Genomic DNA, 26,930 nt, shown 5'->3' on the forward strand with positions numbered 1-26,930 from the left:
TACCTATTTGCAAAAGGAAATAAGATTTGCCAAAGACAGGGTTAATATCCTGCCCCCCTCCCTCCCTCCCCAAATGCATTAAGCCAAGGGAAGTACATTTATTGAAAAAGGAAACCATAAGGCTGTGCATCTCAAACTGAAGTATGATTATCCCTAAAGCACTGTGTTAGGAAGCAAAAGACAAGAGATAAACATTCGTCATTTTCCTTGATATCAGTTTTAAAATTTTAAGAAGAAAAATACGTTAAACACTAATCTATTAGAGGTATATATGTGTATATACACATTTATCATACACACCTAGATAAACTTCTAAAGGCAAAGAATATCTTTAGAATACCTAAAAAACTGATAACATTGGTTGTTTACGTAAAGAAATTTCAGTTTCTACTGACTACTTCAGGCAATGTTCCCAAATATTCGAGTTCACTCTCTTCTGCAGTTAAGGCCGATCAAGTTTGAGATTCGCTGCCATAGGGCACTCCTAATAAATTTGTAATTGTTAAGACTGTTTCTACAAAAATAAACGGTATCATAGGATATAAGAAAATGAAACGAAATAATTGATTCAGCGGGTATTAGTTTGTCTACTAGACTGTACGTTTATTAAAGGTAAAGTCCTCGAGAACTCGGGGTATCCTTAAAGGACGAGATGTTTGACAAAAACTTGTTGACTGGAAAGAGCTCTACCTTACAATTTATAACTTTACCTATGTGTTTCCAAGACGTAGTACACAAAACTGAAGATGGTCATTTAAATCTTAAAGCAATTTCAAAAACAAAAATAGACTGAGAATAAAGACACAATGGAAGCACAGCTTCAAATCCTTTGTTCGGCTTTTAAATCACTTTTGGAAAAAGCTAGAGCAGGCTGGAAGAGAAAAGGGCTATTAAACCGGCCCGTTCAGAAGAAACACATTTCAGCATTTATCTTAGGAATGAAGTGTCAATTACCAAGGCCCGCCTTTCCTTCTGTACAGCCGCTACTACATGCCGGGGGAAGGAGGGGAGGGGAAAGATGTTGGGAGGAAGGCAAAGTCGAGAATCAAAGGAATAGAAGAAAGTGAGGTCAAGCGTTGAGAAGCTGCAAACAAGACTGGAACATTGGTGGAATTACGAGGAAGGCGTGGCAGAGAGCGGCAGGCCAACCGGGAAGATCCGTGGGCCAAAGAGACTAAAAGACGGTGTTCGCGGGAGGAGAAAAAATAAGAGGTAGTGGGGTAAAACGCCACCGAGGCTTCAATGACAGCTTACACAGGGTCTCCGAAACGCAGGAGCGGGGACGATCCCGGAGTCTTCCATTGTGCGCGCCCCTCCTCTCCCGCTCCGCCCCCGCCGCTCGGTCCACAACACCGCTGCCGCCTGCACCTCCCGTTTACCCAGGGTGAGGAGCAATATGCTCAGCCCTCCTGGACCTTTGCTCACCGGGTGAGGATCGCCGTCGCCCGGCCTTTCTCTTGTCCATCTTCTCGTATTCCTCTTGGAGTCGCAGTTGCAATCGCTGTCACCTCAAGACCCCTTAGGCTAGGGGTGGGGGAGGGGAGAGAAAAAAAGCCAGGGAAGTGCGAACGGCGCTTGCGCAAGAGCCGCTGCCAGCCCTCCGACCGGAAATCAGCCTCCCCTCCCACCTCCACCCGAAAATTACTTCCTGGAACTTGTTTTTTGTTTGCGGGCTGCCGCCTCCAGTACTTGTTTGGTGAAGCTAAGTGGGGCTAGGTACGAGATTTTAGACCCGGATCTTCAAAGGGTTTCTATCAAATCGACAAAAAAATTGAAGGGTGAAAATTTTAGGAATTCCTCCGGTTCCTGGATCTCGCGGGGTGGCCCCAGAAGTATAAGGAAAAAAACGTTACTACTTTTGCAGTATTACTTGCGTCACGGCCTCTTCTGTATGTTCTCAAACGCTTCCTCAAACTCGGAAACAAAAAACTCTTGAAGAAGGCAAAACCACGTAATAATAGCCTTACTAATAAAGTAGGTCAGCTGACGAGGGAAAAAAAATGTCACGGTAATAGAGATGTATCTTTAAATTCCCGAGTGAAGATCAGCTAGACCTCGATTCTGTAAAGTGTAAAATACTAAGATGATGCTATTAAGTGAGTGGTTGTAAACTGGAATTCGCTCAACTAACATCCTCTATGAGACAAAGAGACTAGCACTGTTCTAAAAGAAAAAAAAAGACCATCTAGTACTTTAAGCATGTTTATTTTTCAAGTCCTTCCAAAGGGCAAACCGATTTAGAAAATTTTCCTATTGGGCATAATGTACAAAATTTAAAAACTTAAAAATGAAGGTATACGCTTTAATCACAGTAGGTATAACACAATTCAGCGAAGGCAGAATGATAATGGGATGTTCCAAGCTAGAATGGGCCTTTGCAAAACCTTGGGTTTCACAAACACCCATCTTACCAAGGCCCATAGTGGGAAAGGAATTTTTGCAGCGTCACGAAAAGACTATAGCCGACTCTTCTGCCTCGTGAGCTCGGCATCTTAATTAAAACGTGTTAAGTGCTGAGATAGAAATGAGCCCCAGGTGCTTTCGGGTATTGGGCTGGGAGGAGCGTCCTACAAGGCAGAAAAGGCTGAGGGGAGTGTCCTACAGGGAAGAAAAGGCTGAAAGGCGGGAATACACCGGGCTCCCTGAGATTGAATTTCACTATGGATTTCATTTAGAAGCACTAGTTTATTTCTGTTTAACAAACAGAAACATTACTTACTGAGAAATACCGAATTTTCGGTTTTCTCATAAATCAACTTTGAAATTATTCAACTGACTCAAAAAGCAAGCTGAATTAATTCATTAGTCCATATTATAGGAAATAACTGCAAAGAATGGAAATAGAGCTGAGAGATGGAAACACAAAAAAGGAAAGCGTAAGTAGAAGTAATCCACTTTGCCCGATACTAGCAGCTTCTATAAAAGAAAATGGTTCTAAAGTATAGGTGTAAGAAGTTAACTTATAAGAAAGGAAATTAATAAGTTAAATCATTTGGGTGGCAAATATATCATTTAAACATAATACACCAAATTTGGCATTTCTACTATTTTTATTAAAATTGAGTGAGCCAGTTTAGTCTTTGAATTAGGGCTTGTTTTGAATAACATTTGACGATAAATGACTTTTAAAAGCAAGAATTTTAAATTTACTTTTTTTAAAACCAGTATTTTTTATTTTTTGGCTTTACCAACCTTTGTTGAGTAATTGTATTGCAAACAACTCCAGGACTATAAAGTTGGTGATTTAGTATTTGACAACCTCAGTTTCTTTCATGAAAGAAAATTAAATGATTTTTTTTCTTTTGTGCCGTCTTATAGTGTTTAGGCAAATGCTTCCTTATTTAAAAAAGAAAGGCAAAAAACAGTGAACGATTTTCTTATGTTTGGGAATAATGTCATTTATTTTATGTACATTTATCTCACACTGCATAGAGATTTTTATATTGTAATCACTTGAGATTAGAAATTCATCAGTCCAGTATTTTGTAGGAAGGGGAGAGAATGGGTGGGGATGATCATAATTGGTATTGCTATTTATTATGTGCTAAACATTTTATGATTAGGTTTTCAGTGTATTTTTATTTTAAGCATTGAGTGCTTTTAATAGTTTCAAGTTATATTTGCAGTGTGATTAACCCTTTACTTATCCCTTGATTACTAGCTTCTGTTAAGAGAGCTAAATGAATCTACAAAAGGCCCTTTATCATCACAAGTGAATTAACTTCAAGTGTAAATAGTTATGGATGAGTGCATCTTGGCTTCCTAAACTATTTTTAAAATTAAAATCAACAGTCTGGAATTCCTTGCCATGGGGTCCAGAAAAGCCTAGATTTACATATACTCAGTGCACTGTGCCAGATTGCTATTCACCTCATTTTCCTTACTGGTTAATTCTTATCTTTTAAATGCGGAGAAAAGTTCCACCACCTGATGTATTCTTGTGTTCAGGAAGTTTTTCTTCCATGTATAAATGAAGTAGGTATGTCATTGACACATGATTCATGAAAAAATACATATAAGTTGTTTGGTTTCAAAGATACCCTCCTTTCTAATATTATCACCAATTAGAACTGTCCTGCAGTGGAATAGCCTATTCCCAGAAGTTATAAAAACCTGTGGTAGCTCAAAAGTATTTGAGCAGCAGATGGGTAATTACTTGTCCAGGATACTGTAGAAGGAATCAATGCCCATTGCTTCTGAAACCTTCAATCTAAGGTCCCCAAACTCTCACTTGGCCCAGGGCTGTGCCCAAGGTATTGCCAGTACATATACCAGTAATTTATTTGAAATGTTCTATCTTAAAATGTTTGTGTCTATTTTGTATACCATAAGATATTTGGTTAATTTTGATAGATAATTACATTTTATGTTACTAACTCTTGGTATCCAGTGAAACACTATTGCTTACCTCTGAATAATCTAAATCAAGAAGTAGAGGATCTAGGATTGGAAAAAATAAGTAAATCTAAAATCTGGCCATGTGTCAGACTCACTTGGGAGCATTATTTTTATAAGTGTCTATGCTCAGGTCCCTCCTCACATCTGTTCAGTCAGAATCTCTTGAAAGTAAAGCCTAAGAATCTGTGTGTTAAAAAGTTTCCCTTGACTGTGTTTTAAAACTTCAACTTCTGTGTGAGACCAAGGGAAGAGATGTTCATTTGGTGCAGGGTATATATCTTCTGCAGCACACTAAATAACTTAACTTGTACAGTCAGTTTATTCAAACACCGTAATTACATGGAACTTTGAAAAAGAAGAGATCTGGTAGGTTTGTAAAGGTTAGCGTGAAATAGCAATACATCCCCCAAGTAATTTGGGCAGAGAATAAAAATATATTTGCAGGCACCCCTGAGGAGCTGGGGAAAAATGTAGAAATGTTGGATGTCCCCACCTGGTTTATTACTGATATTCTCACAAACATTGAGGACTGGCAATTTGGTATGCCAAGCCCTCAATCTTGGGGCTTGCCCTTATAAAGCTTGTTACTGTAAAGGAGAGGCTAAGCCTACTTATAATTGTGCCTAAGAGTCTCTGCCAGAGAAACTCTTGTTTCTCAGATGTGGCCCTCTCCCTCTAAGCCAACTCGGCAGGTGAGCTCACTGCCCTCCCCACTATGTGGGACGTGACTCCCGGGGTTGTAAATCTCCCTGGCAATGCAGGATATGACTCCCTGGATGAGCCTGGACCCAGCATCGTGGGATTGAGAAAATCTTCTTAACCAAAAGAGGGAAACAAAATGAAACAAAATAAAGTTTCAGTGTCTGAGAGATTTCAAATGGAATTCTTATGCACTACATTGGAGGGCATTCTTATGCACTACATCGATATCCCTTTTTAAGTTTTAGTGTATTGGAATAGCTAAAAGGAAATATCTGAAACTGTTAAACTGCAACCTAGTAGCCTTGATTCTTGAAGAGGATTATATAACTATGTAGCTTACATGGTGTGACAGTGTGATTATGATAACCTTGTGACTCACAGTCCCTATATCCAATGTATAGATGGATGAGTAGAAAAATGGGGACAAAAACTAAATGAAAAATAAGAGTGGAATGGGGAGGAAGAGGGGATGGAATGATTTGGGTGTTCTTTTTTACTTTTATTTTTTATTCTTATTTTTATTCTTTTTGGTGTAAGGAAAATGTTCAAAAATTGGGGTGATGAATGCACAACTATATGATGGTATTGTGAACAGTTGATTGTACACCATGGATGAGTGTATGGTATGTGAATATATCTCAATAAAACTGAATTTAAAAAAAAAAAAAAGGAAAAAAGAAAGTTTCCTAGGAAGGCCTATCAAGTTTAAAAGAAAAACTTCTAAACTACAGGTTGTAGGGAGGCACATTTGGGAGATAAAACCATAAAAGAAATGCAAAACAGTGATTATTATAAAAGTCAGGAGAGCGATTACTTTGGGAAGGTTTTTGGGGGAGCATGTTTGGCAAAATACTATTTCTTGATATAGATAGTGGTTACCAGGGTATTCTCTTTATGATAATTACGTACATTTTTTTTTTTAATTTTCCCAGGAGATTCTATTATATACCCACATTTGGCAGTGCACATGGCAGCCTCTCCTGGCCTCTCTGTTCTCTTCCTGGTTTTGTTTGTATCAGCTTCTGGCTCTTCCTTCTGTGGTTTCTCTGTTTGTCTGAATTTTACTCTGCTTATAAAGGACTCCAGTAATAGTGAGGTGGGCCACACCTTCTTAATTGAAGTAATATCATCAAAAGGTCCTACTTACAATGGGCCCACACCCACAGGAATAGATTGAATTTAAGAACAGGTTTTTCTGGGGGTACAGCTTCAAACCAACACAACCACATTTTGTTTATATATTCATCTGTTGATGGACACTTGGGTTGCTTCCATCTTTTGGCAATTGTGAGTAGTACCACTATGAACATCACTATGCAAGTATCTGTTTCAGTCCCTGCTTTCAATTCTTCTGGGTATACATCTAGAAGTGGAATTGCCAGATCATATGGCAAGGGTTCTTATATTCCACATCCTCACAAACCCTTGTTCTTTTCCATTTTTTAAAGAAGAGCCATTCTAGTGGGTGTGAAATGGTTTCTCATTGTGGTTTTCATTTCCATTTCCCTAATGGATAATGAGGTTGAACATCTCTTCATGTGCTTTTTGTCTATTTGCATATCTTCTTTAGAGAAATGTCTACTCAAGTTCTCTGTCCATCTTTTAATTGGGTTTTTGTGTGTGTGTGTGTCTTTTTGTTATATATTCTGGATACTAAACACTTATCAAACATATAGTTTCCACATATTTTCTCCCATTCCCATTTTCACTTTCTTGATACTGTCCTTGGTAAATAAAACGTTTAATTTTTATGAACTTCAGTTTATCTTTTTTTTTAATTGCTCATGCTTTTCGTATAAAATCTAAGAATCCGTTGCCTAAAACAGGGTTGTGAAGATGTTCCTCTGTATTTTCTTCTGAGTTCTATAGTTTTAATTCTTGTATTTAACTCTTTGTTCCATTTTAGGTTAATTTTCCTATATGTTGTAAAGTGTGGACTCTACTTTCATGCTTTTGTAGGTGGGTAACCAGTTTTACAGCACCGTTTGTTGAAGAGATTATTCTTTCCCCATTGAGTGCACTTTACACCCTTGTCAAAAACCAATTGGCCGTAGATGTGAGAATTTATTTCAGAACCTTCAATTTTATTCCATTGTTATATTTGTCTGTACTTGTGCCAGTGCCACACTGTTTTGACTACTGAAGTTTAGTAATAAATTTTAAAATTGTGAAGTGTTAATCCTCCAAGTTATTCTTTTTCAAGATGGTATAATCTATTCAGAGCTTCCTACCTTTCCATATTAATTTGCTGATTGGCATTTCCATTTCTACAGAGGAGGCTCTTGGAATTTTGAATGGGATTGAGTTGAATCTGCAAATCACTTTATGTAAAGTTGTCATCTTAATACTATTTAGTATTCCAATCTTGGAACTCAGGATGACCTGCCATTTATTTAGCTCTTCTTTCAGTTCTTTCAGTAATGTTTTTTAGTTTTCCACGTAGAAGTCCACAAAATCTTGTTTGAATTTATTCCTATTTTTTCTTTTTATTGCTACTGTAAGTAGAATTCTTTTTATTTCCTTTTTAGCTTGTTTATTATTAGTGTATAGAAACACCACTGATTTTTTGTGTTGATATCATACCCCACAACTTTGCTGAATTAGCTCTAGTAGTTTTGTTGTGGATTTTTCAGGATTTTCTATATGTGGAATTATGGAAATAGTAAAGTTTTACTTCCTCCTTTCCAATTTGGATAACTTTTATTTCCTTTTCTTCGCTAATTGCTCTGGCTATAACTTACAGTACAATATTGAAGAACAGTGGTAAAAGTGGGCATCTTGTCTTATACCTGATCTTAGGAAGAAAGCTTTCAGTATTTCACCACTGATTATGATGTTAGCTATGGGTTTTTCATATATGCCCTTTATCATGTTGAGGAAGCCTTCCGTTACTAGTTTTCTGAGTACTTTTATCAAGAAGGAGTGCTGGATTTTGTCAAATGCCTTTTCTGCGTCAGTCGAGATGATCATGTGGGTTTTTTCCTCCCTCATTCTATTAATATGGTGTATTTTATTAATTGATTTTCTTATTTTGAACCATCCTTGCATTCCTGGAATGAATTCAACTTGATCATAGCATATAATTTTTTTAATTTGCTGTTGGTTTTGGTTCGCTAATATTTTGTTTAGGATTTTTGTTTCTATATTTCTAAGGGATATTGGTCTGTGATTTTCTTTTCTTGTGATGTCTTTTGTATGAGGATGATACTGACCTAATAGAATGAATTAGGGAGTGTTCTTTTTTTAATTTTTCAGAATAGTTTGAGCAGGGTTAATGTTAATCCTAAATGCTTGGTAGATTTCAGCAGTGAAGCCATCTTGTCCTGGGCTTTTCTTTGTTGAGAGGTTTTTGATACTGATCCAATATCATTACTTATTATTGGTTTGTTCATATCTTCTATTTCTGCTTGACTGAATTTAGGTAATTTGTGTGTTTCTAGGAATTTGTCCATTGTATCTTGGTTATCTATTTGTTGGCATACAATTATTTATAGTAGCCTCTTATGTTTTATTTCTGCAGGGTCAGTTGTAATGTCCTCACTTTCATTTCTAAGGTTAGTTTTCATCTACACTCTTTTTTCTTTGTCCGTCCAGCTGAAGGTTCATTGATTTTACTGCTCTTTTCAGAGAATCAACTTTTGGTTTCATTAATTCTCTCAATTGTTTTTCTGTCCTCTGTTTCATTTATTTTGGCTATAATCTTCGTTATTTCCTTCCTACCGCTCATTTGAGTTAGTTTGTTCTTTTTCTCCTTCATCCATATGTGAGGTTAGGTCACTGGTTGAAGACCTTTTTTCTTTTTTAATATAAGCATTTAAAGTTATGTATTTCCATCTCAGCACTGCCTTTGCTGCAACCCATAAATTTTAGTATCTTGTGTTTTTGTTTTCATTCACCTCAAGATATTTCCTAATTTCTCTTGTGGCTTCTTTTCCTTTTCTTTTTTTTTTTTTTTTCTTTAATTTTCTTATAAGACTAATTTATTCAATACCCTAGTAAACATTTTTATTTTAAGTATCCAACAGTATAAAAAGTAAAAACCAGATTTTTACATTTCTGATACATTAATAAAAACTGCATGACTACATGCAGTACATCCTACAGGCAAAGAAAAGTGGAAGGGGAAAAATAAGACTGTGATTGAGGTTTAGGAAAAAATAAATAAATAAGTACATAAATACAGAAGTACAGATGATCCATATTATAGAATATTCTACCACTGGTACTTCAGTCAAAATGTACCCAAAAAAATTTCAAATATAACTCAAGAGGAAGATGATAATGGCTGGAACTTCTTGTCATACATCTCAAAAGCTTTAGAGAGCTGACCCCAACTCACATGTAGTCTGTCATTTTGGTGGCATGTAGCTTGTAGGTTTTTCCAAAAGGAAGAAATATGGAATCTTAAGTTAGATTAAAAACTATAAAAGTATCTGGTACCAACCCCTACCAGTCCTCTCTACACAATGTAAGTTAGCTGACCCCTCTCGCATTCATCCACAAGAACTGAGCATTAAATGATACATACTTTACACACACTTGCAAGCACTTCAGAACATCTTTTAAACTTAGAGAATGCATACGCATCTGCAAACATGCACATGGGGGCAGAAATGGAGGCCGACCTGTGGAGAGGTGGCATAGAGTGGTGATTGGTAGTACACTCTGGAGCCAGATTATCTGAGTTCAAATCCGAATTCTGCCACTTACTAGTCATGTAATCTTGTCCCTCATAGGATCATTGTGAAGGTAAATTAGTTAATATTATAAAGAACTTAAGACGCTCCCTGGCACATGGTAAACAGTATGAAAATATTTAATAAACACAAGCAAATCCCACAAAAAAAAAAAAAAAAAAAAAAGTATCTGGTACCTATAAAAGAGTGGCTCACTCCTTATTGTTATTTATGCTATCCAATTTTTAAAATCCAATCATATTATTGTAAGATAGGTAAAAATGCTCTGAACTTGTGATAAATTTTTCCTGAAATTTTAGAAATGAGGCAACAAGAGTACTTTGATTTGGATTCAAGTGAGAGTTTTTTAATGGAAATTTTAGAATTGAAGAGCTCCATGTTCAGGATTTATTTATCACCTAACATTCAACATTCAGAAAACCTGAATAAAAAAAGCCAAACCAAAAACCAACCCACTCATCATCATAACACCTTTTTTATTTAGAATTTTACTTCAAATATAATGAAAAGGAAAAAAAAAAAAGACCCTAATAGGTTAAAACAACTCAACATTCCACTCTACACAGATAAAACCTTCACAAAAGACAACTGAAGTAATCCAGAGCAAAAACTGAATTTTGCAGATTTTCAATGACATCAACCTAAACAGTCATATAACATAAACAAAAGTCAATTATATTCACACTAGGCAAGCCCCCTAAGAAATGTGCCCCAAGAGGCATTAACCTTTGTTTTGTGCCGTCTTGAAGACTTGCACACTTTTATTTTCAGACATTTTTAATGGTGTGTGTTCTCTACCAGTGGCAATGCTTTGGTGCTGTTCATATAGGATCACTTATCCTGAAGCCTTGCCATTTCCCCAAGAGGATCTTTGATTCTGCTTTAGAAGTTTCATATAAATTAAAATCTTTATTAAATATTAATATGGAGGTAGGTGACCCAGGATTCAACATATACAGTCAAGTTACCTTTCTGTATATTTAGTAATAACTTCCACTTTCAAGGTATTTGCGCCAGAACACTTATTCTGACCTGCTTAATATTTTAGTAATGTAGGTTTGAATCATCAGAACCTTGGCAAGACCTTAATATTTCAATATTATTAATAAATACTTCTAGGGGCAAGTCCCTATTATTGAGTTATGACAAATTTTACTATCATGAGGGAAAACAAGTGAGGCCAGCCATCCTAAAAAATGCCACAACCACTGCTTCTTAATGTAGAAAAGACTAAAACTACATATGGTTTATGATCCAGCAAATCCCATCTCTGTCCCTTGAAATTCCCCTAATTTCATTTCATGAGAAAGGTATTTTTAAAAAGACTCAAACAGCACTTGACAGCAGCATTCAATTTTCCTATGATATACTCAGCATTGTAAATATTATATATACTTCCCTTTTTCTTTCAGTAAGCTAGACACTGGCTTCAGAGTTGGGGGGGGAATAACCCCATTCAAACCCATTCTAATGTTCTTGCTTGTACTCTTTTTTTCCTATTTCATTCAAAAAAACAATTTCATAAAAACAATAATTATAAATGTATGCTGATGACATATAATGTATAAAGATTGTAATTTGTGACAATGATATCATAGGAGGATGTAAGCTATATACAGGTAAAGTTTTTGTATTCGATTAAACTAATTGGCATTAATCTGAAAAAAAAAAAAAGAGGAAGGGGTAAATTTTGAATAGAAGTAATGAATAGGTTCTTGGAGTTTCTGATAACTCAATTAATGAGGAGTAAATCATATGACCAATTTGGAAAAGTAGTTAAATTTCTTGCTGATTTGACTTAAATTACTAACATGATAAAAGTAATATAAAAATCAAAATTCTTTGGAACTACAAGGATATTGGTGACAGACTGGATAATGAGTGACATCAATCTTACTTGAGTAGTCCCTGCCCCAAAAAACTTGAAATGTCCTTGAAATATTACATGTGAACATGAAAAATATTTGATAGGATTTTCCCAAGTTTGACCATAATACTAAATATATAAGGCATTGCCAAAGAGTTATTCAAGCTGAAATAACTTTTCTAAATTATCAAAATTTTAAAAATGCTTTTAACCATATTATAATAAGATTCATTTATGTTCTTATTCTCTGTATAGAAAATTTCACAAAAACATTTTCAAATGTGGAAGACATTAATCATTATGCAACCCCCAAATGTAGAGGAAAATGTATTATATAGCTGTATCATATAGTTAATTAATAAAACTTTCTGCTTCTATTTCTTAATTTTGGTGAAAAAAAAAAAACCCTTCTAGAAATTGTCTTTTGGCAGAATAGCAAGTACCCAAGTTAAAAATAGGAAGGCCACTTTGTTGCTTTGTTGTCTTTACAAAATTTAATTATTTTTTCTTCTCCTTCTACATAGACCTGTCACCACTCCTGAGTGGAGACGGGTAGAGTCTCTGGCCCCTGCTCCTCCAACGTCTCAACAGCTGCTTTCTGATTACTGCAGCAAGGCTTGAATAGATGTGTGTCGATGAGCACTTTCCCAAAACGGCCTTTATAGATAATCCCACAACATATTTTCTGTCTTTTCAAGTACGTAAGATCTAAAAAGGAAAAGACTGGTATTCTGTTAGAGCAAAAAGCCATCTCTCCATCTGAGCTATCATTGACATAACCTAACAAGGAGATTAGACTGGAGAGGCACTTGAGGTGGCACTGTGACCATCAGAATTGTGCAGTTTAAATTCTTTCTTCATTTTACTGATCTGGTTGCTTTTTATCTTATTTCCAGACGAAATTTTCATTTTCTTTGGATTCAATGTAGTCTTCAGACTGGGTCCTGTTCTTGTATCTGCCACAAGATTGCAGGTTGGTTTGTTTGTTTTGATCCTACTGGCAACTTCTTCCATCTTTTTCACAAATAGGACATAGGCATTGCAGCTATCTCCTGAACAAGTCTCATGCAACCCAAAACAACTCTGGAAGTTCTTTTCATAGCATTTACTGTCCACAGATGGAGAACCAGAGGACTTAGCCCTGCAAATACAGCAGCTCTCTGTACTTTAGTACATCTTTGGCTTGTGAAAACCAAACTTCTTTTGGGCAATAGTCTTCCAAAAGCAGCCATTCCACACACAATAATGTTCCTGAGTTTGGAGTGCATGCCAGGCCAGTCCCCCTCCAGTTGCTCCCTCCCTCCTTAACTGCCTTGCCTAGAAAGATTGTGTCCTGCAGTTCTACATTTGCTACCTCTGGCTGGGAAGGTATAGATTCCACTTTCCCTCGGTGCACACACAACTCCCCTTGTGGTGTCTCCTAGACCCATTGGTTAAGAATACATTGTTTAATTTCCATGTATTTGTGAACTTTCCAGTTCTCCCTCTATTATTGACTTCTAGTTTATTCCATTGTAGTTGGAGAAGATACATTGTATGGTTTTAATCTTTTAAAAATTATTGAGGTGTATTTTTTACCTAACATATGGTTCATCCAGGAGAATGACCCGTGTGCACTAGAGAAAAATATGTATTCTGTTGTTGTTGGGTGATACGGTTCTACGTAGTTTATAGTATCATTCAACTCATTATTTCCTTATTGATGTTCTAACATTATTGAATGTGGTGTATTGAAGTCTCCTACTGTTAATGTAGAACTGTCTGTGTCTCACCTCAAATATGTCCATCTTTGCTTCATATGTTTTGGGGCTCTGCTTTTAGGTACATACATCTATTTAACTGTTATGTATCTTCCTTTTGAATTGAACCTTTTGTCAGTACATAGTATCCTCCTTTGTCCCTCGTAGCCGTTTTTTACTTAAAGTCTATTATATCTGATACTAGTATAGCTACCGCAGCTGTCTTTTGGTTACTATTTGCATGGTATATATATTTTTTCCATCATTTCACTTTCATTCTACTTTATATTTAAGGTGAGTTTCTTGCAAATGGCATATAGTTGGGTCATGCTTTTTTTATCCATTTTGCTAATCTCTGTCTTTTGACAACAGAGTTTAGTAATCCATCTATGCTTAAAGTAATTACTAATAATTTGAGATCTACTTCTACCACTTTGCTGTTTGATTTTTGCGAATCAGCTGCAAAAATCATCATTCACAGTCTTTGCAAATTGACTCTGTGTTGGCTCATGCTCTCCTTTAGGCCTTAGTCCCCCACCCCTACCCCTCCATGAAGATCAGCCTAAGACAAAAGCACCAGGTCCTCTCCAGTCTCTCTGAGCCTGAGTCTTGTCCTGAGCATTTACACTCATGGCATTAGGAATTCCCCACTTACAGGAATCTAAATGCCCCCTCTTCTCCCTATGAAATACACTCCTCCCTCTTGGGTGCTCTGTTGTATGCCTTAAAACCAGTAATCCTTTGCCTCAGGCCATCTTAATTTCTTTCTTACGTTGTTTTAGCTGTCCACAGCTGCTCTGGTAGTGCAGTTTCTGGGGTGGCACGCTAGAGATGAACGTCTTGGTTCAGGCCTTCAGGTTTTCACCAGACAGATTAATATAAACATGCATACACCCTAGTAGGTACAAAGAAGTTACTCTGCTCTCTTCAAGATAGAGCCATCTATATCCCGCAGTGAGAGGACAGGCTGGCTCCACACACTCCAGGGACGGTGCTAGGGAGACGTCAGCAAGGGTCCATGCACTTCTACCATTTTTAAGTTGCCATTTCCTGATTCAGTGCTCATCCAGTTACTGCTACCCTTTACCCATTTTCTGGAGATCTGAGGAAATTGGCTCTGCCAGTTTTTGCTATTTGTTCAGGCATCCTGTAGGGAAATGGAACCCTGTAGCATCTTAAGCTACCATCCTGATAGTTGGAAGTTCCAGAGTCCTCTTTTTTTTTTTAATGAGAAAAGAAAGCATTTATTGGGAGGCAGCCAAGTAATGAGATAGGAAACAAAGCTCAAATCTGTCTCCTTTGTCGAAGGAGATTAGGGTTTTTATGGTGCAAGTGTAAATGGTCAGGTGGTGTAGGCAGGTGTACAGGGAGATAAAAGGAGCCTGTACAGGTGGGCATCATGCTAAATAATACATCACATGATAAGAAAATAGTGTCCTTCGTATAAGTGAATGGAATTTTTTTTTTTTTTTTTTTGGCTTTTATAAAAGGAGTTTATTTGGTTACAAAGTTACAGTCCTAAGGCTATAAAAGTGTCCAAACTAAAGTGTCAACAATAGGGTACCTTCACTGGAGAAAGGCCGATAGCGTCCGGAAAACCTCTGTCAGCTGGGAAGGCCCATGGCTGGCATCTGCTCCAGGGTTCTGGTTTCAAAATGGCTTTCTCCAAAATGTCTCTGGACTTACCATCTCCAGAGCAAACTCTGGGTTAACATCTCCAAAGCATGGTTTTTTTAATATTTTTTATTTTTTAATATTTTTTTTAATTTATTAAGATTTATTCACACACCATACGATCATCCAAAATTTACAATCAATTGATCACATTACCATCATATAGTTTTTCATTCATCACCCCAATCTATTTTTTAACATATTCCTTGTACCAGAAAAAGTGATAAGAATTTAAAAAAAAAAAAAAAAATAGTGACAAAGGAACACCCAAATCATACCCTACCTCCCGCCCTATTTTTCCTTTAGTTATTTGCCATTTTTCTACTCATCCATCCATACACTGGATAAAGGGAGTGCGATCTACAAGGTTTTCAAAATCACACTGTCACCCATTGTAAGTTACATTGTCATACAATCATCTTCAAGAATCAAGGCCACTAGGTTGGAATTTGATGGTTGCAGGTATTTACTTCTAGCTATTCCAATACACTAAAACCCACAAAGTTTTATCTATATAGTGCATAAGAATGTCCACCAGAGTGACCTCTCAACTCCATCTGAATTCTCTCAGCCACTGAAGCTTTATTTCATTTCATTTTGCATCCCCCTTTTGGTCAAGCATATTTCTTAATCCCATGATGCCAGGTCCAGATTCATCCCTGGGAGTCATATCACATGTTGCCAGGGAGATTTATACCCCTGGGAGTTAAATCCCACACATGGGGGAGGGCAGTGAGATCACCTGCTGGGGTGGCTTAGTTAGAGAGAGAGGGCCACATCTGAGCAACAAAGAGGGATTCAGGGGGAGACACTTAAGCACAATTATGAGCAGGCAGCAGGCCAGGCTTCTCCTTTGCAGAGACAGGCTTCTTAAAGGCAAGTCCCATGATAGAGGGTTCAGCAAATCAACCCGCCAGTCCTCAGTGTTTGTGAGAACATTAGCAACCATCCAGGTAAGGAAGCCCAACACCTCTGCATTTTCCCCCAGCTCCTCAGGGGGGCTCTGCATATTTTTTTTCATTATTTCTTTTTTAATTAACTTTAGCAAAAAATTTTAAAAACTGACAATAAAAAAACTATTTCAAACAAACCAAAACAAAGGAATAAGAAAAAACAAATATCCTAGAATAACTACATTACTTCCAACATGTTCCTATTCTACCCCAACAAAATATACAGACTATATCCTAGGAAAGGAATAAGAAAAACAGGTAACCTAAGATAACTACGTTTCTGTGATCTTGTTCCTGCCATACCCACCAGAAATGAACAAACCATAATCACTCCTGAGCATCCCCAGACATTAAATTTACCCACAATAACTTATCAGTTCTAATTAGATTGTCATTCCCCCTTCACTAATTGCCATCTGTCGCTAGGTCCCCTACGTTCTACATTATTAACCATTTATTTTACATTTTTCAGTGTTCACATTAGTGGTATCATATAGTCTTTCTCTTTTTCTGCCTGACTTATTTTGGTCAGCATTATGTTCAAGGTTCATCCACGTTATCATATGTTTCATGACATCATGCCTTCTTACTGCCGCATACTATTCCATTGTGTGAATATACCACATTTTATTTATCCACTCATCTGTTGAAGGCCTCTTGGGAATTGGAATTTGGTTGCTGTGAACATTGGCGTGCAGATAACTGTTCGTGTCACTGCTTTCAGATCTTCCGGGTATATACCGAAAAATGGGATTGCTGGATCAAAGGGTAACTCCATATCTAGTTTTCTAAAGAACCGCCAGACTGTATTCCAGAGTGGCTGAACCATTATACAGTCCCACCAACTATGAATAAGAGTTCTAATTTCACCACATCCTGTCCAACATTTGTAGTTTCCTGTTTGTTTAATGGCAGCCATTCTAATTGGTGTGAGATGGTATCTCATTGTGGTCTGAATTTGCATATCCCTAATAGCTAGTGAAGATGAACAATTTTTCGTGTGTTTTTTGGCCATTTGTATTTCCTCTTCAGAGAACTGTCTTTTCATATCTTTTGCCCATTTTATAATTGGGCTGTCTGTACTATTGTTGAGTTGTAGAATTTCTTTATATATGCAAGATATCAGCTTTTTGTCAGATACATGGTTTCCAAAAATGTTTTCACATTGAGTTGGCTGCCTCTTCACCTTTTTGACAAATTCCTTTGAGGTACAGAAGCTTTTAAGTTTGAGGAGTTCCAATGTATCTATTTGTTCTTTTGTTGCTTGTGCTTTGAGTGTAAGGTCTAAGAAGTGACCTCCGAATACAAGGTCCTGAAGATGTTTCCCTACATTATCTTCCAGGAGTTTTATGTTACTGTCTATTATGTTGAGGTCTTTAATCCAGTTTGAGTTAATTTTTGTGTAGGATGTGAGATAGGGGTCCTGTTTCATTCTTTTGCATATGGATATCCAGCTCTCCTAGCCCCATTTGTTGAAAAGACTGTTATTTCCAAGTTTATTGGTTTTAGGGGCCTTATCAAAGATCAGTCAACCATAGATCTAGGGGTTTATCTCCGAATTCTCAATTTAATTCCATTGATCAATATATCTGTCTTTGTGCCAGTACCATGCTGTTTTGACTACTGTAGCTTTATAACAAGCTTCAAAGTCAGGGATTATAAGTCCTCCCACTTTGTTTTTCTTTTTTAGATTGTTTTTAGCAATTGGAGGCATCTTCCCCCTCCAGATAAATTTGATAACTGGTTTTTCCAAGTCTGCGAAGTAGGTTGTTGGAATTTTGATAGGGATTGCATTGAATCTGTGGATGAGTTTGAGTAGAATTGACATCTTAATGACATTTAGGCTTCCTATCCATGAACATGGAATATTTTTCCAGCTTTTTAGGTCCCTTTCTATTTCTTTTAATAGAGTTATACAGTTTCTTTATATGGGTCTTTTACATCTTTCGTTAAGTTTATTCCTAGATACTTGATTTTTTTTAATTGCTATTGAAAATGGTATCTTTTTCTTGAGTGTCTCTTCAGTTAGGTCATTTCTAGTGTATGGGAACATTGCTGACTTATGTGCATTAATCTTGCATACCACTACTTTGCTAAATTTGTTTATTAGCTCAAGTAGCTGTGTCATTGATTTCTCAGAGTTTTCCAGATATAAGATCATATCATCTGCAAATAATGACAGTTTTACTTCTTCCTTTCCAATTTGGATGCCTTTTCTTTCTTTGTCCTGCAGGATTGCCCTGGCTAGCACTTCTAGCACAATGTTGAATAACAGTGGTGATAGTGGACATCCTTGTCTTGTTCCTGATCTTAGGGGGAAAGTTTTCAGTCTCTCACCATTGAGTACTATGCTGGCTGTTGGTGTTTCATGTATGCTCTTTATCATATTGAGGAATTTCCCTTCAATTCCTCCCTTTTGAAGTGTTTTTATCAAAAAGGGACGTTGGATTTTGTCAAATGCTTTTTCAGCATCTATTGACACGATCATTTGATTTTTCCCTTTTGATTTGTTAATGTGTTGTAATACATTGATTGATTTTCTTATGTTGAACCATCCTTGCATGCCTAGAATGAACCCCACTTGGTCATGGTGTATGATTTGTTAATGTGTCTTTGGATTTGATTTGCAAGTATTTTGTTGAGGATTTTTGCATCTATATTCATGAGGGAGATTGGCCTGTAGTTTTCCTTTTTTGTAGCATCTTTGCCTGATTTTGGTATTAGAGTGGCGTTAGCTTCATAAAGTGTGTTTAGAACATTTTCCTCAATGTTTTAAAAGAGTTTAAGAAAGATTGGTGTCAGTTCTTTTTGGAAAGTTTGGTAGAATTCCCCTGTGCAGCCATCTGGCCCTGGGCATTTATTTGTGGGAAGCTTTTTGATGACTGATTAGATGTCTTTGCTTTTGATTGGTTGGTTGAGGTCTTCTGTTTCTTCTCTGGTCAGTCTGGGTTGTTCATGTGTTTCCAGGAAATTACCCATTTCCTCTACATTATCTAGTTCATTGGCATACAGTTTTTTTATAGTGTCTTCTTATAACTTTTTTAATTTCTTCAGGATCTGTAGTAATGTCACCTCTCTCATTCATTATTTTGTTTATTTGTGTCTTCTCTTTGATTTTGTCAGTCTAGCTGGAGGCTTGTCAATCTTGATCTTCTCAAAGAACCAATTTTTGGTGTTATTTATTCTCTCTCTCTCTTTTTTTTTTTTTTTTTGTTCTCGATGTCATTTATTTCTGCTTTAATCCTTGCTATTTTTTTCTTCTACTTGTTTTAGGATCAGTTTGCTATTCATTTCCTAGCTTCTTCAGTTGTTCCATTAGTTCTTCAATTTTAGCTGTTTCTTTCTTTTTAATGTATGCATTTAGAGCTATAAATTTCCCCATCAGTACCACTTTTGCTGCATCCCATAGGTTTTGATATGTTGTGTTCTCATTTTCATTTGTCTCTATATATTTAGCAATTTCTCTTGCTATTTCTTCTTTAGCCCACTGAATGTTTAGGAGTGTGTTGTTTAACCTCCAGGTATTTTTGAATTTTCTAAGTCTGTGATGTTTATTGACTTCTAATTGTATTCCATTGTAATCAGAGAAGAGCTTTGAATAATTTCAGTTTTTTTAAATATATTTAGCCTTGTTTAATGTCCCAGCATATGGTCTATTCTGGAGAAAGTTCCATGAGCACTAGAGAAGAATGTATATCCTGGTGATTTGGGATATAATGTTCCATATATGTCTGTTAACTCAAATTCATTTATCAGATTGTTTAGGTTTTCACTTTCCTTATTGGTCTTCCGTCTGGTTGCTCTATCTCTAGTAGAGTGATGTACCGAAGTCTCCCACAATTATTTTGGAAACATCAAATCAATCCTTCCTTTAGTTTTACCAATGTTTGTCTCATGTATTTTGTGGCACCTTGATTGGGTGCATAAACATTTATGATTGTTATTTCTTCCTGTTGAATTGTCCCTTTTATTAGTATGTAGTGGCCTTCTTTGTCTCTCTTAACATCCTTGCATTTAAACTCTATTTTATCTGAGATTAATATTGCTACTCCTGCTTTCTTTTGGCTGTAGCTTGTATGAAATATTTTTTCCCATCCTTTCACTTTCAATTTCTTTGTGTCCCTGTGTCTACGATGAGTCTCTTTTATACAACATATTGATGGTTCGTACTCTTTAATCCATTCTGCCAATCTGTATCTTTTAATTGGGGAGTTTAATCCATTTACATTCAATGTTATTACTGTGAAGGCATTTCTTGAAACAGCCATCCTATCCTTTGGCTTATGTTTATTGGATATGTTTTTCCCCTCTCTCTCTTAATGTCCTTTAACATATCCGTACTGAATGTCTCTAGTTCTGAACCTTTCTCCACACCTCTCTCTCCTTTCTTTGTTTCTCTGTCGGTAGGGCTCTCTTTAGTATCTCAAGTAGGCCAGGTCTTTTGTTAACATATTCTCTTAGCATTTGTTTGTCTGTGAAAATTTCAAGCTCTCCCTCAAATCTGAAGGAGAGCTTTGCTGGATAAAGAATTCTTGGATAGCAGTTTTCCTCTTTCAGAATTTTAAATATATCATGCCACTGCCTTCTCACCTCCATGGTGGCCGCTGGGTAGTCACTGCTTAGTCTTATGCTGTTTCCCCTGTAAGTGGTGAATTGCTTTTCTCTTGCTGCTTTCAGAAGTTGCTCCTTCTCTTCAGCATTTGACAATCTGATCAGAATATGGAGTGGGTTCATTTGGATTTATTCTGTTTGAAGTTTGTTGGGCATCTATGATTTGTGTATTTATGTTGTTCAGAAGTTTTGGGAAGTTTTCACCAACAATGTCTTTGAATACTCTTCCTATACTTTTATGCTTCTCTTCCCATTTTGGAACACCAATAAGTCTTATATTTGTGCATTTTATGTTGTCCATCATATCCCTAAGATCCATTTTGATTTTTTCAATTTTTTCCCAATTCTTTCTTTTGTTCTTTCACTCTCATTCTGTCTTCGAGGTCGCTGATTCACTGTTCAGCTTTGTCCAATCTAGTACTGTAAATGTCCAGAATCTGTTTAATTTGATCAACAGTTTCTTTTATTTCCGTAAGATCATCTATTTTTTTATTTACTCTTGCAAATTCTTCTTTATGCTCTTCTGGGCTCTTCTTCATGTCCTTTGTATCCTGTGCCATGATCTGGTTGTTGGTCATTAGTTCTTTGATTAATTTCTCCAAGTACTGTGTCTCCTCCAACCTTTTGATTTGGGTGTTTGGGTTTGGGTTATCCATATCTTCTGCTTTTTTCACATGCTTTAAAATTTTTTGTTGTTTTTGGCCTCTTGACATTTGCTTATCTTGATAGGGTTCTTTTAGGATATGTAGACTTATTTGTACAATTATCTCTAATTTGTCAGAGCTACATCTTGGTGGTATACACTTTATCTGACTAACCAGCAGGTGGCATCTGCAAGCCACCTATTACTCTCAAGCCAGTTCTCCCCAACTTGGCTTTTGTGGCAAGTGGGGGTCTGAATCTTGTGGGGTCCAATTGGTGCACCAAATTTTTGCGTGTAGTTGGTGTTGCCTGTCCTGAATGTGGGGGGTGGGGGTTCTGAGCAGTTAGGAAGGGAGGGCAGCTTTAATAATAAAATCTCCCAGGTGTTCCTGGAGACTTAGAGCTGTCGTAGGGATCCAAACTTTCGGTTCAGTCTCCTCACAGTCTGTCTCTGCCACAGACCCACAAGTCCCTGGTATTGGTGTAAGGGAAGCGCTAGGCCGCTGCGTCACTCAGGGGCATTCCCAGCCCGCTGAAAAGATGGCTATATGGGATGTGGCAATTTCCCTCTTTTTTGCAGACCTCCAGCTTCCTAGGTCCAGGACAATTAGTTGCGGGTGTGCGAAAGGCTATTGCCCACACCAGATATTGTGGTGAGCCTGCAGTTTTGGGGAAGCACTCCCGCAGTGCTGGGCTGTGCAGCATAGCTCTGGCCCATGGCACCCGCCAGGGGCATTTGCAGCCCGCCAAGAAGATGGCTGTATGGGGCATGGCAATTTCCCCCTTTTTCACGGACCTCCACCTTTCTAGCTCCAGGACAACTAGCTGCGGGCTATTGTCCACGCCAGCTTCTGGGGCATGTGCACGTTTTGTGGGAAGGACTTCCTGGCATGCTGGGTTGTGCAGCTGTTACTGCTGGATCTGCAGCTGCTTTTGGGTTTTTAAACTAATCCATCTGCAAATGCCAGCCCCTGGTTTCTCTCAACCATGGCATGGCTGCCAGTTTTCCAGCAGGCTCACTCACTTGTTTCAGAACACAGACTCTCAGTTTCACCAAGTGCACAGTACCTGTGGATTTAGCAGACCTTGACCAGCTAGTGCTTCACTGGAACTGGTATTCTGGAGCACCTTTTGTCTTCTACCTAGTATCTTTAATGGAGACATTTTTTTGCCCTGTCTTTCCTAATCCACCATCCTCCCCATGGCTTCTCCTTTTAAAGGATGGTTAAGTCTATCAATCATTTCCACGTTGGAAAAAATTATTTTAATAACATAATAATGTCTTAGATCAGCAACACTAAAAGAAAAAGAGTTTTTAATTGAACAGAAAGGAATAGAAAGCAGTTGTACCAGTTTGTATATATTATGTCCCCCAGAAAAAGACATGTTCTTTGATGCAATCTTGTGGGGCAGACATGTTAGTGGGGATTAAGTTGGAACGTTTGGATTAGGTTGTTTCCATGGAAATGTGCCCCACCCAACTGTGGGTGATAATTCTGATTGGATAGTTTCCATGGAGGTGTGGCCCCGGTCTGAATTAGTTCACTGGAGCACTATATAAGCTCAGACAGAAGAAGCGAGCTTGCTACAGCAAAGAGAGACTCTTTGAAGAACTCACTGGAACTGAGAGACGAGCTTCAGCTTACACAGATATTTTGGAGAAGGCTGTTGAAAGCAGACTTTTGCTCTGGAGAAGCTAAGAGAGGACAAACACCCCAAGAGCAACTAAGAGTGACATTTTTGAGGAGCTGAAGCTTTCTTCCTGGGAGAAAGCCATTTTGAAAGCAGAACTCGGGAGCAGATGCTGGCCACGTGCCTTCCAGCTAACAGAGGTTTTCCAGACACCATTGGCCATCTTCCAGTGAAGGTACCTGATTGCTGATTTGTTACCTTGGACACTTGATGGCCTTAAGACTGTAACTGTGTAACCAAGTAAACCCCCTTTTATAAAAGCCAATCCATTTCTGGTGTTTTGCATTCCAGCAGCACTAGCAAACTAGAACAGCAGTCTAGATAGGTTAGGTGCTTTAGACAGCCAAAAATCAAAGTACCTGTTGAGGGTGGGACTCAGGAAGTGAGTTGGTTGTGAATTCCAGAAATAAGAAAAGCACTAAGAAAGCAAAGTGAAAAACCACTAATTATTACTTTTTAATTTTGCTTTAGTTGTTAATAGCAGCATTGATAGCACTGAAAATCATTTGGTGTGCTACTTATTAGGAGTGGGTTGTAGATTGCCAGTGTCAGTGTTAAGAAGTTAAAGAGAACCTTAGAATTCCCCACTTACAGGGATCTTTGTATTTGTTAAGAATATGAATTTGAAAGTCAGGAAACCTCATACCCAGTCATCCTCTGAATAGTTGTTTGACTCTCGGCAAGCAACGTAACCTTACAAAGCCCTTTCCCTTAACCTCCACCCACAGAAACTGTCTAAATTCTCTTCTTAGTTAGCCTGTTTTTTCTCCTGTCAGACATCAGAATAACCATACCTTCTGGTATTGGACAAATTGGTTTTCACCTATCCTGCCTGATTCACATTTCAGCTCTTTCATCCCCTGCCATTCATTTAACAGCAAAACTCATTAAATGCTTACTTTGCATCATTCACAATTATTTTAGCATTAACAAATCATCATCATATTTTGAGGAAAAATATTTACCATAGTGTTTAAGTTTGCTAAAGCTGCTGTTATGCAAAATACCAGAAATGGATTGGCTTTTATAAAGGGATTTATTAGGTTGCAAATTTACAGGTCTAAGGCCATAAAAGTGTCCAAACTAAGGCATCAACAAGAAGATACCATCACTGAAGAAAGGCTGATGGTGTCCAGAACACCTCTGTCAGCTGGGAGTACACATGGCTGGCATCTTCTGGTCCTTTGCTCCCGTGTTCTTGTTTCAAAATGGCTTTCTCCAGAATGTCTCTGGGCTTCTGTCTCCCTTAGCTTCTCTCAGCTCCTGTGCATCCTTGCTTGCTCACCCAGGGCGTTTTCTCTCAAGGAGTCTGGGGGTCCTCTCTTAGGTTCTCCAGGGCAAACTCTGGGCTTCATCTCTTAGCTTAGCATCTCCAGACCTCTTCCTATCTGCATCTCCAAGCATCTGGGTCTGTGTAGACTCTCAGCTTTTTTAAGGACTCCAGTGATCTAATTAAGACCCACCCTGAATGGGTGGGTTCACATCTCCATGGAAATAATCTAATCAAAGGCCCCACCCCACAACATTGAAATAAAATAACATGGCTTTCTGGGGTCCATAACAGCTCCAAACCAGCACACATAAATTAAAAAGTAATTCATGCTTAACTTAGCATGAATTCCCACAGGAAGAATTTCACAAGCTGAAAAAAAATTTTTTCTAACACTGATATATATCATTTCTCTTTTTACTTTCAGTGGTTACCAATGACTCAGGAGCTGAGTTTCCAAAAATTTATCGACCAGTCTGACTTACCAGAAGAACTTAAATATGACTTCAATGAGAAAGCTGAATTGAGACACACTGAGACACAAAAGCCTTTTGTCTTTAACTATCATAAAAATATCCTTGAGAGGAATAGCAAGCGCTACCAGGCCCTTGGCCACTTACTTGAACAATACACTTTTGAGCTTATGGAAAAAGTGTGCAAATTACAAAAAGTATATATCCCACTAGAAGCTAATAAAGAACCAAGAAGCTTCTTTTTCATGAGTGAGAGAGCATTAACAAGTCATCATTCTGTTCTTCTTGTCCTTCTTCAAGATCATGGGGTCTTTCAAGCTGGACAGTGGAGTCAGCAGGCAATGATACATCATGGTCTCCAACATGGAAGTCAGATTCCATGTATTCAGATGGCATTGCAGGCACATTATGATGTAATTGTGCCAAACCCCAATGACAATTTTGTGGACCTAAAGATGGAGAAAGAGTGGGAAAGCCTTTTAACACAGAACATTGAATCTTCTTCCTTAAAAATGGTTCAAGCTGAGAACTTTTTAACTCTTCAGCGGCCTGCCCAGTGCATTCCAAAAAGATGCAGCAACACCCCTGAAGAACACATGGCTTACATTTGGGATTACTTCATTTCAAAGACTGAAGGCAAGGATGTTGCCTTCATTGTACATGGTTATGGAGGCTTGGTTTTTATGGACCTGCTTGTTCATAGAAAGTGGGAAGTGATGAGCAAAGTATATGCTGTTGCACTTATTGACTCTGAACATCATATAGGACACCAACTGGGAAGTGATGTACAGTTACTAGCATGGATTAAGCACCACTGCCGTGAATGGGTGACAAACCCTAAGCCTTTAGATAAACCTGCAACTACTGTTTTGAAAAAGGAGTTTCCTGTAGTATCTGCTGGTACAGAAAAACACATCTTGGCCCCTTCCTCTAGCCTTCAGTCCATTTTTAAATACTTTAAAAAAGCTTTGAAAGCCAAAACAACTATTAATTTCTCTCGAATGCCAGTAGTAACCAGAAGCTCCACAAAAAGAAAGCAAAGCACTTAAGCTACTTTTTTTGTCGTCTAAGATTTTTTGATCCCTTGCAATTTTGTTCTAGTGGATACTAGAAGGAAAAGAATACTCATACAGAGTATTATATTCTGATTTGAGGTTTGATTTGTTACCTTCTTTATAGTGAGTATGTTCTCTTTTGTAGCCTATTGGTAAACAAGGTCAGTGCCATCATTAATATTTTACAGTATTAGTCAAGTTTGAGGATCTTTCTTTTGAAAAGCTGCTTTCATATGGTTTATTAGAATGACACCAAAAGTGTAGTTGATAGAAATTAAATATTAAGTCAGTGTTTGATTTCTATAATGCTAAAGCCATGTTAAAATCAAAAGCTAACATCAAGAAAAATTAAATATATGTAAACTCCATTCTTTGTGTGTGTGTGTTCTGTTTAAATTTGTTGGTCTTGTGTGTATGTGTTTACTCATGCTTTCCACTAATATTTGAATGCCTACTATATAGCAGTCAATACTAAGTGTTGTGGGACTGTTTTTGTTTCCTAGGCTGCTCAAGCAAATGGGATTGGCTTAAGCAATGGGAATTTATTAACTCACAGTTTTGAGGTTAAAAGAAAGTCCAAATCAAGGAGTCATCAGGGTGATGCTTTCATCCCAAAAATCAGAGTTCTGGGACTAGCTGCCTGTGACTTGTGGCTCCTCTGTTGCATGACAAAGCTGCCTGTGACCTCTTCTGGCCACTCCCTTCTCTTCTGGGTCACATTGGTTTCAGCTTCTAGCTGCTCCCTCTGTTGCTTTTTTTTTTTCCTCCCCCTCTCTGTCTGAGCTTCATTTCTGCTTATAAGGGACTCCAGTAATTGGATTAAGACCCATCCTGATTGGGCTGGCCACACCTTAACTGAAGTAACCTCTTCGAAAGGTTCTACTTACAATGGGTTCATACTTAAACAGGAATGGATTCGATATAAGAGCATGTTTTTCTGGGTACATTCAGCTCCAAACCACCACAGGGACATAGTGGCAAACAAGGTCAATATTGCCTTTATGGGGAAGTTAACAATGGACAAGAAATTACAAGTATGAAGAGTGTCAAGAAGTAAAGTGTACCATGAGACATCTAACATGCAAGCTAAAGAGACTTGGGGATCAGGGAATACTTCCCTCAAAAAATGAGCTTAGTTTGAAGAACAGTAGTAGTTA

The 26,930-nt window shown here is 37.6% G+C and overlaps 2 protein-coding genes and 1 pseudogene across 7 annotated transcripts in view; 1 reads left to right on the plus strand and 2 right to left on the minus strand.

The window, feature by feature from the left end:
- The window catches only part of SENP7 (SUMO specific peptidase 7), a 214,718-nt gene extending 213,044 nt beyond the window's left edge, over positions 1 to 1,674 (minus strand). For 2 of the 6 annotated variants that reach the window (XM_037834886.1, XM_037834906.1), the window contains exon 1: positions 1,426 to 1,671. In XM_037834886.1, the coding sequence (XP_037690814.1) occupies positions 1,426 to 1,465 (40 nt within the window). In that variant the 5' untranslated portion in view covers positions 1,466 to 1,671. Of the gene's footprint in view, positions 1 to 1,254; positions 1,344 to 1,425 lie in introns of those variants that run through there. The other 4 variants (XM_037834927.1, XM_037834918.1, XM_037834912.1 and 1 more) reach the window with 3 other exon arrangements.
- Positions 1,150 to 26,084, plus strand: LOC119532480 (putative protein FAM172B). The gene is made up of 2 exons (XM_037834957.1): positions 1,150 to 1,384; positions 24,673 to 26,084. Exon 2 carries the CDS (start codon positions 24,682 to 24,684, stop codon positions 25,765 to 25,767), a length of 1,086 nt encoding a protein of 361 aa, XP_037690885.1. The 5' UTR covers positions 1,150 to 1,384; positions 24,673 to 24,681; the 3' UTR covers positions 25,768 to 26,084.
- Positions 12,194 to 13,451, minus strand: LOC119514208 (annotated as a pseudogene).
- Positions 26,085 to 26,930: the final 846 nt, after the last annotated feature.

Source organism: Choloepus didactylus, chromosome 1 (genome assembly GCF_015220235.1).
Source record: "Choloepus didactylus isolate mChoDid1 chromosome 1, mChoDid1.pri, whole genome shotgun sequence".
NCBI classification, from domain to species: Eukaryota; Metazoa; Chordata; class Mammalia; order Pilosa; family Megalonychidae; genus Choloepus; species Choloepus didactylus.